Source organism: Haplochromis burtoni, unplaced genomic scaffold, assembly GCF_018398535.1.
Source record: "Haplochromis burtoni strain Fernald_Lab_line unplaced genomic scaffold, NCSU_Asbu1 Contig_584, whole genome shotgun sequence".
In the NCBI taxonomy this organism is placed as follows: Eukaryota; Metazoa; Chordata; class Actinopteri; order Cichliformes; family Cichlidae; genus Haplochromis; species Haplochromis burtoni.
The window spans coordinates 267538-277497 of record NW_024582945.1 but is presented as its reverse complement, the minus strand read 5'-3'; the positions used below and the strand labels follow the sequence as shown (position 1 = coordinate 277497).

At 43.0% G+C, this 9960-nt stretch overlaps 1 protein-coding gene across 4 annotated transcripts in view; it reads left to right on the top strand.

The window, feature by feature from the left end:
- exoc6 (exocyst complex component 6) overlaps positions 1-9960 on the top strand; it is a 32007-nt gene that overhangs the window by 14019 nt on the left and 8028 nt on the right. For 2 of the 4 annotated variants that reach the window (XM_005948859.3, XM_005948861.3), the window contains 4 exons: positions 612-753; positions 2612-2685; positions 8268-8380; positions 8966-8977. In XM_005948859.3, the coding sequence (XP_005948921.3) occupies positions 612-753; positions 2612-2685; positions 8268-8380; positions 8966-8977 (341 nt within the window). The remainder of the gene's footprint in view (positions 1-611; positions 754-2611; positions 2686-8267; positions 8381-8965; positions 8978-9960) is intronic. The other 2 variants (XM_005948860.3, XM_005948862.3) reach the window with 1 other exon arrangement.

The window sequence follows — 9960 nt, the reverse complement described above, 5'->3', positions numbered from 1 at the left end:
CGACCTGTCCAGGGTGTACCCTGCCTCTCGCCCTATGACAGCTGGGATAGGCTCCAGCGCCCCCCGCGACCCTGAAAAGGATAAGTGGAAGCGAATGGATGGATGGATGTTTACATAACCTGTAAACATTTCAATAAATCATTGCACTTTTTCCATTTTTCTAGCAAATACAGAACATAGTGGTGACTCAAGACTTTTGCACAGTACTATATTTATACCTGTTCATGAAGAATTTGAGACAACACTAACTTGGAATTATCCCTTGCCCTTCTTGCTCTTTATTCCCCATTTCTGTATTACTCCTATATCCTCTTTTCTCATACCCTCCTCCTTCTTCTCTTTCAACTTTTTACCACAACTGTTTATCTCAATCTGTTATTATTCACCTTCTTTTTCCCATCCTGGCCTTCCTACATATTTTTAAAACTCAAATACTGCCCGTTCTCTCTTTATAAAATGTTCACCCCATCAAATGACTTCATTCTGTCGCTTTCCCCTCCTCTCATCCTCATCCTCTACCAACTCTGTCCCCATCCTAATCTTTCCATCCTTCATCTCTCCTCTTGCTTCTTGTCTGTGCCTTCCTTCTCCCTGAATCTCTCCCTGTGCAGGGAAAAGTGGCCCAGACCGCTTGTATGTCAGCCTGCAAGCATCTGTCCACATCACTGATGCAGATGCTGTTGGACACGGAACTCAAACAGATCAGTATGGGGGCCATTCAGCAGTTCAACTTAGATGTTATTCAGTGTGAATGTGAGTATAAAGAATTGTAATGTTGAAACATTTGTTTTCTTTTAATATAGATAAGATACAATAACATTCTATTGAAACTAAGAAAAATACTGAAATGCAAAGGCATTTAATGTAATATCATCTTATCACTTGTCAGATGATGATTCTTACAAACACTGTTGGGTGTAATGTGTTCCAAAGTAACACATTACTGTAATCACAAGACATTTTTCAGCAACATGGTAATGTAACACGATATTGTACTAAATTCAGTAGTGACATTACATTTGCAATTATGTTGTTAATCACATTACAGAGGTTTTGTAGTTACCTGCACGTCAGGTGGATGAAAAGAAAACGAGCAAATGCACCTTCTTCTTTGTGTGCACTCACACATGCATGCAGGAGCAGTCTGCAGCTTGTGAGGAGTGGATGTATGGAAATGATTACAGCGACCAGAGTGTGATGGTGAAGTGAAAACTACTTCCGCTGCAGAAACAAGAGCATATTACTAATAACAAAACCTCTGCACAGACAGCATGGAGGCTGCATCTTCATTAGGACAGAGATATGTGTTTATATTGTTAACTGGTAGTTATGTGACAGTAGGGCTGCTCGATATAACGATATATATATGATGACGATATAAAAACATCCATCGTTTCATTTTACGCTATCGTTTGTTTCGTGGTGTCGCAAAATAAACTGTTTACAGTGATATTTGTTCATGGTTCTGATGTCACTGTAGTGGCTTCTTCTTCAACTTCTTAAAGTTCTCTCTTTCTCTTATATTTAATATAACCACACTACGGACGGACAAGCGCCTGTTTTTATGCATTGTCGTTAGCAACAACGACGATAACAGCATTGCGTGTCCGCTTGTTTATGTTCCACATAAACCTTTCACAATAAAGCTCAAGATCCTGTTGAGACCTTTCAAAATAAACTGAATCACATGAAAGAGCAGATTATTTACGGATGAGAAGTAAAAAAGAGCGTCAGGTGCTAAAAAATAAAGCTCAGACTCAAACGTTAGAACAGGCTTTTCCCCGCAGCACGCCGTGTAATAAATACTCACAAAGAAAACGGCGCCGTTACAACTTATGTCTAAAAATGTATCGTTTCATGCATCGGTTAAAACACTCGACTCCAGCTACACGACGCGCAGCTGGAAACACTTCACGCAAGTCGAGCTGCCCGAGATTCACAGACTTTACAGAAAATGTTACATTTTTGTGATTTACATCGTTATCGGACGATAGACGTCTTATATCGGGATATGAGATTTTGGACATATCGCACAGCCCTATGTGACAGCGCGTTTCAATTAAATTTACAGAGTAACATGAAAGTAATTTAATGAGTACTACAACGAATTACTGCGTTTAAGGACAGTGACGTTTTATGTGTAATGCTTTACAAAGCAGCATGGACGTGCAGTAATGCCTGTTTTGCTTACACAGATAGATAGATAGTCCTAAAATACCTCGATGACTAAAGTTCAGCCATTTCACATTGCTATTTGTAAAACAGTTTACATGAATGTTTATATAAACGATACAATGGTTTCAGTAAAACAAATCACGCAGAGCGTAATATAACATTTCAGTTCTGCTCTTGTGTGATACTGCTGGTGTGATTTCTTCCAAAGAAGTGCAGAATCTTTGTGCTGACCAGCATGTGTTGCCTCCACTGGTTCACATATAAATGTTTCATCTACAACAAAAATGATTCTTATTTCTTGCATAACTAAATCCAGCATTTAGCTGAATGACCACAGACCTCCAAATGTCCAGTGTGTGCTTGTATAGTAAGAAACAGACCTGAAACTCCAGCTTTGAGTCAACTGTTTTGTGACGTTGTCTTTGTAACTTCTCAGTGTTTGCCAGCTCAGAGCCAGTGCCTGGGTTTCAAGGAGACACTCTTCAGCTGGCCTTCATCGATCTGCGACAGGTAAACTTTTATCACTAAGCCTTAAACCAGAAACAGCACAAACGCAAAGACAAAGGAAAAGAATTGGGGCGATGCATGTTGGGTAGGCATGGTGGAGCGAAATGCAGATGGACAGATGTTGGTGTATTTTACAAAAAGGATGGAAATGACCACGGTGAACGTGTATTTAAAAAGAGGGAGGAGCACAGAATGAGGAATAAGGGTGGAGGAAGGTGAACACCGGGGGACTAGGTCTTATACAGAAGGTAAAATCTGAAAGTGAGAGGAGACTGAATGTGGTGGCAGTGGAGTCTGTGGGAGGATTTTGTAAGTCAAGAAGAGGAAGTGAGTGAAGACGGAGGCAAAGATTCAGTGGAGAAAGCTGAAGAAGGGAGAACGTTGCAAAGAGTTCAAGGAGGAGCTGAGAGAAAGTACAGCTGAAACGGTGAGGCGAACTGCCAAGAAGGTGCTTGGTAGCAGAGAGGAAAGAGACTTGGTAGTAGAACGAGCAGTTACAGAAATTATTTAAAAGAAGAAGTTAAGAATAAGTTAGTCAGGGAGATGTAGAAAGTATACAGGAGTACTGGGAGGCTAGACAACAATAAAGCCTTATAATGAGTTGTATGTGAGTTGGGACTCTAAAGAAATTGTCAGCATCGAGCTAGAAAGGATGTGCAGCAGGTTAGTGATTAAAGACAGGGGTGGAAATTTACTGTCAAGTAAAGAAAGTGTGTTGAGAAGATGTAGGGAGAGAGAGAGGACAGATGGAGGAGTGTTGGTGAATCAGGAAGTCCAGAGGATTAGGAAGTAGGAAGTGAAGGCAGCTTTGAAGAGGATGAAGAGGAGAAATGTGATTGGCCCAGATGACATACCTGTGGAGGTGTGGAGATGTCTAGGAATGAGGACGGAGGACTTTTTAACCAGATATTTTAACACGATCTTGGCGAGTGAGAGGATGTCTGAGGAGTGGAGAAGGACTGTACTGATACTGATGAGAATAAAGGTGATGTGATGATGCTAGGTTAGAGAGAGGTGAGTATCAGCGAGCAGCAGTAGTCATGCTGGGAAAAAGCACCAACACAGTGTTGCTTATGTATATGAAGCACATGTTTGTTAAATACTTGAAGAAAGAGATGAAGCACATCTTCTACTAGTTATGTAGACTGTGTGTGACTGGTACATTGCTAATCTTCTAGTTACTCTAACTGTTGGTTACCTGAACATAAAAGCACGATAAAATACACAAATATGCCACTATGGTACAGTGGTTACTGTACTGTGGGTTCTAACCTGCAGTATGATGGAGCATGTTCTCCCAGCTGCTACAGCTTCCTCCCATACTGCAGAGATGTGCTTGTAGGGTTAACTGGTAATTCTAAACTGGCTGTCGATGTTAGCTCTGTGATAGACCGGACACCCATCTAAGGCATCCTGTGTCTGCTCGTAGTAGCTTACAGGCATAGAACACAAAGCTGTTCTTAGGGATTACCTTTATCCCCCATTACCTTCATTTTTTCAAATATGATAGGTTACTGTCATGATGACACTCCATCCACAGGGTAACGGGTCAGGTGTCCCTGAGGGTAGCTGGTGCCCTGCCTGGATCTGTTCTTGAGCACAGCTTAGTTTCCTGCCCCTCATTTGACAAGATGTGTCCATCTTCCTCTTTATACAGGCTGCTTGGTTAATCCTAGCCTGAGGTGACAGGGTTAGGAGGCGCCCACAGGCTGGGGTTACACAGAGGTCATCCTTTTACTTTTTTGGGGCATTAGCTGCTTTTTAGATCACTATCCTATCACCGTCAGAGTGTGTGTGTGTGTGTGTGTGTTGTGTGTGTGTGTGTGCGTGTGTGTGTGTGTGGTGTGTGTGTGTGTGTGGTGTGTGTCGTTGGTGCGTGTGTGTGTGTGCTGTGTGTGTGTGTGGTGCGCTGCGGCGTGCGTGTGGGTTTGCGTGCGTGCGTGCTGTGTCGTGCGTGCGGCGTGTTGGTGTGTGTGTGTGTGTGGTGTGTGTGTGTGTTGTGTATGTGTGTGTGTTCAAGAAGGCACACTTGATGGAACGATTTCTTTTTGTCTGCACAGCCTTCTTGCTATGAACGGGCAAATTATTAACAAGCCAGATTATCTAAAAGAGGATGATGGGCTGAGACTTTGCCGTCTGTTAGGTGTTAGAACCACAGACATCAGGCTAACAAACTAAGTGCTGTGCCAAACATGCTGCTGGTGAAGTTTAAATAAGTTGTTGCCATGGATTCAGTGATGGTGGTGTGGAGTGCTGCTAACACCAGGCCAAACTCTCCCGTAGATGTTCAGGTGAATTGAGATATGGGGACTGTCATAGCATAAGATTCATATGGTTCTCATTCTCTGAGTTTCTGTTGGTTTTTAGTGACCCTTCTTCCAAAGGGGAAAAGATGACCCAAACGAGCTACACCCCCGGACCTCCTTCACTGTCTGTAGGGTCAGACCTGCACCGCCTTGCTGGTCATATGCGTTACGTGCCCTTGAATGCAGTCAAGGATGATGATTTTGACCACATCTCTGTAGCAGATTGTCTAAACATTTCTTACTAACATTTAAGTTTACAGTAATCAGCTACACTGCAGTGATGAATACATTTCACTATAGGACGTTTTTACACTAGTATTTCTGTAAACAGTGTTTTCAGCTGATTCCTCTGCTGTTGTCTTCTTCAGTGGCATCTGCCTAAAACAATACACAGCAGCTACCTAAACTTTATTCCCTCAGTTATTTTGTTAACAGTGTTACATCCTCACTGTGTACGAGTCTGACTGTGGCAGCGAGAGTGCTGACAGGAAGTAGGAGATGCTTCTCCCATATTAGCTTCTCTTCGCTGGCTTCCTGATAATTCTCAAAATCCAGAAGGAGAATTTCAAATTCTGTCTCTTTCCCACATTTGTCTTTGGTCCTCTGCTCTCTTCATCTCTTCCCTCACCCCCAGGTGAGCCTGGTTCTGCTGCAGGTTTCTTCTTGTTAAATGGAGTTTTTCCTTCCTACAGTTGCCAAGTGTTTGCTCACAGGGGGTTGAGTGATTTGGGGGGTTTCCTCTCTAAAATTGCAGGTCTTTACCATACAATATAAATTGCCTTGAGGCAGCAGCTGTTGTGATTTGCAATATATAAATTAAGTAGAACTGAATTGAGAATACTTGTCATGTTAAGGAAAAATACCCATTTATCATTTGACTTGAATTCAGTCTTTAGGTTTTAATGAAAGCACAGGAACCATCCACAGGCAAACTGTGTGCACACAGCTGTTCAAACCAGTGGTCAAAGTCAAGGAGTCACAACAGACCTTAAAAACATAAAGTAGAGGTTTTGAGTCCTGTAATGGAGGGCTCAGATAGCAAACTGTGGCTTCTCAGAACTCGCTACTTGGTTCCAGGTGAGAATAATGGCATCGCTGCTAAGCCTCACTCTGTAAGTTGGAGTCTGTCAGTCAGTAGAATAATGCGATTATCACTAAGCTGTTCTTGCACTGTTCTTTTTCAACATGATCGAAATACCCAGCTGTTTCACCCTATGACATTAGCATACACTGTGTCTGTGTGGGGCAGGGGAGTCATCTCCATCTGGTTAAACAGAGGTCATGGTGGGGTCATTTAAAATCTTCACACTTAACATCATGAAGAAGTCTTCTTACTCCTTTCTTCTCTCTCTCCTTAATCGACTGTATCTGTCAGAGTGGTGCAGCGACCCAGGAGACGCAGTCCTCAATAGTAAAGGGTGGTGCTTGATGCTGTTTGGTTAAACTGGAGAAAACTGCTCAGTGTAATCAAAAGGAAAAAACAAACGCAAAAGCAATAGAGAGAAGAGAAAAGGGGGAAATGGGGGAGAGATTTTTTGCCTAATTACACCAGAGAAAGAGCTGCAAGTTGCTAGAATGCAGTTATAGAGGTTTATATGACATTTTCTAGTCTTCACCGCAGGTCACAACACAATTAGTAACGCTCGTCATGACTTACAGGTTTAATATGTTGGACTGTAACATGCAGACTGTGCGAGTCAGGGAAGGAGCCTCTATAGAAACACGACAGTCGTGTAGCCAAAAACATTAGCCAGCTAGAAACGGTTAAATCCTACTGCATGTTTCCTTTCACAGAAAAAACATGTTGGTCTCTGACTTTTAGTAACACTTCTGATGTACGTCAGCCAACAACAAAAGGCTGTGCTGTACCACTGGACCTGTTGTCAGCACATTAGATTCAAGACTTGAATATAAATCTATCTAAAACGCAAGTTGCATTATCACAGCAAGAAAATCAGTAAACAGTTGGTGTTGTGTCTCAGACTATGACAACAGTGTAATCTGCAATAACCAACACTTATTAGCACAAGTTGTCTAGCAGTGTAAAATAGTAACATTGATTTATACCTTTTACTATCTGTAATTATGTAGCACTAGCTTCATGATTTAATGTTGGCTGGTAAAATGAGTCGGGTTTCTGCACTCAGCTAAAATGAACTGTAAGAGAAACGCCTCTCTGAATTACGCAATTATTATATATATATATTATTGGAAAAGTTAGTCGATGCATCTGTCATACATGCCAACCCTCACGATTTTTCCGGGAGAATCCCGAATTTCAGTGCTCCTCCCGAAAATCTCCCGGAGCCACCATTCTCCTGAATTTCTCCCGATTTTCTACCCAGACAACAAAATTGAAAAACCATATCCCAGAATTCATAGCTCAGCCCAGTTTCCAACAATGGCAGCAGCCACTTAGTTTTAATATTACTCTTATTACTCTTTGTGAGTCACAAAATACACTTTTAACACATTTTCAGGTGAGAATGTAGCCGTCTAAACTTCAAATATCTGAGCCGGCGAGAACAGCGAACTCCCAGCACATCGTTCTCAAACCCCCGCAGTCTTTGGCTACTCGGGTTAAACATGATATATAAGTCACTTAAATGACTTAAACATGTTGTTGTTTGGCCTTTTTCAGTGTTTTATTGGTTCGTGAGTAAATCGGTTTGGCTGAGATTAAAGTTATTAGATTAGATTAAATAAAACATTATTAATAATCCCTCGGGTGGGCTCCTCCGGGGTTTTCACACAGCTGAATAAACGTCAAACAGAAAACTGATTAAACAAAGTGTGAGACGGTCGAGAGTTTATGCCAGCGTCTGGTTATATTTTAGACAGCGAGGAGCAGACGGCAGAGTTTCACTCCCCCGAGAGAGCTTGTGACGTAATTCTGAAGGCTAGACCGTCACAGTCGCTCACTTCTGACCTATCCGGCTTTCAGAGGACCCGCCCACTTAGACTGCAAAGGCCGGGTCCTCAGGTGGATGCAGCCCCTGAATTTGGACACCCCCGCTGTTTCCGGCCAGCCAATAATAACAGTGACATTTAACTTATTTTATCTGATAAATAAACACTGTAAAATTCAAGTTTTTTGTATATATATATATATATATATATATATGTATATGTACACCCCCCCCGAAGCCCTTTTGAATGTCTCCCTAATTCTGAGGTCTCAAGGTTGGCAAGTGTGGCATCTGTTGCTGTTGAAATTCTCCCTCGTTCATCTTCACGTGCACTCTGAGGATACACTGAATACCTTTCTGTGTCTTGTAGCTCCTGGACCTCTTCATGGTGTGGGACTGGTCAACGTACTTGGCAGACTATGGCCAGCCAACATCCAAATACCTGAGAGTAAATCCAGCCACTGCCCTGGCTCTGCTGGAAAAGTAAGTACATGGGCTGAGTACATCCTGCCGAGTGTTAAGGTGTTCCACCCAGTAGAAGACGTAACAGTGAAAATTCATATTTGAGCCCCCCCATAAGGGTGACACTTTCTGCAGCCAGCTTTAATCTAGACTCCTGTTTCGTCTGGAGCACAATTCCCATATTTCAGGGTTAAAGGTTAAAGCACACTCACCTAGCTTTCACTCTGTGGGTCACCCTGCAGGATGTATATAGAACGCTTCAGAGGGGATGCTGATCGCTGAAGATGCCAGCCAATAACCTGTGATGGGTTCAAAAAATCTAAATACATTTGTCTTGTTCTATGTCTGTTACATGTTATTATATGTATGCTTTATAACTGAGAGTGTGTTCAATGTTAAAGAAAGGCTATTCAAGTCATTTATTTTGAAATTTTTCATGAGGAGTGCACTAATGCTTGGTACGATTGTTTTATGGTCATTTATGACTTTGAGATTTTAGCCATAAATAACTCTTGTACATAGGATTGGCTCGCTTTCCCAGCCCTGCCTGTGTTTTGCTTCTTACTCTTAATGTTCTTTGTTTCTTTTTCTGCTGCTGCTGCTCAGAGTCTACAGGGGGTACGTGCAGCTTCCTCACGGCTTCATTCTCTGTGTGTTTCAGATCATAGCAACCCCTGTGTGCATGTGTGTGTGTCTGTGTGAGTGTGGGAGAGATTAAAGCTTCTTTGTTTCTTTTTCTGCTGCTGCTGCTCAGAGTCTACAGGGGGTACGTGCAGCTTCCTCACGGCTTCATTCTCTGTGTGTTTCAGATCATAGCAACCCCTGTGTGCATGGTGTGTGTGCGTGTGCTGTGTGATGTGGGGTGTGTGTGTGTGTGGTGTCTGTGTGTGTGTGTGTGTGTCTGTGTGTGTGTGTGTGTGGTGTGGTGTGTGTGTGTGTGTGTGTGTGTGTGTGTGTGTGTCTGTGTGTGTGTGTGTGTGTGTGTGTGTGTGTGTGTGTGTGTGTGTCTGTGTGTGTGTCTGTGTGTGTGTGTGTGTGTGTGTGTGTGTGTGTGTGTGTGTGTGTCTGTGTGTCTGTGTGTCGTGTGTGTGTGTGTTGTGTGTGTGTGTGTGTGTGGTCTGTGTGTGTTGTGAGTGTGTGCTGTGTGTGTGTGTGTGTCGTGTGTGTGTGTGTGTGCGTGTCGGGGTGCTGTGTGTGAGTGTGTGTGTGTCGTGTGTGTGTGACTGTGTGTGTGTGTGTGTGTCTGTGTGTAGTGTAGTGTGTGTGTGTGTGTGAGTGTGTGTGTGTGTGTGTGTGGGTGTGGTGTGTGTGTGGTGTGTGTGTGTGTGTGTGTGTGTGTGTGTGTGCTGTGTGTGTGTGTGTCTGTGTGTGTGTGTGTCTGTGTAGTGTGTGTGTGTGTGTGTGTAGTGTGTGTGTGTGTGTGTGTGTGTGTGTGAGTGTGTGTGTGTGTGAGTGTGTGAGTGTGTGTTGTGTTGTGTGTGTGTGTGTGTGTGTGTGAGTGTGTGTGTGTGTGTGTGTGTGTGTGTGTGTGTGTGTGTCGTGTGTGTGTTGCGTGTGTGGTGTGTGTGTGTTGTGAGCGACGTCCATAATCTTAGAGACAC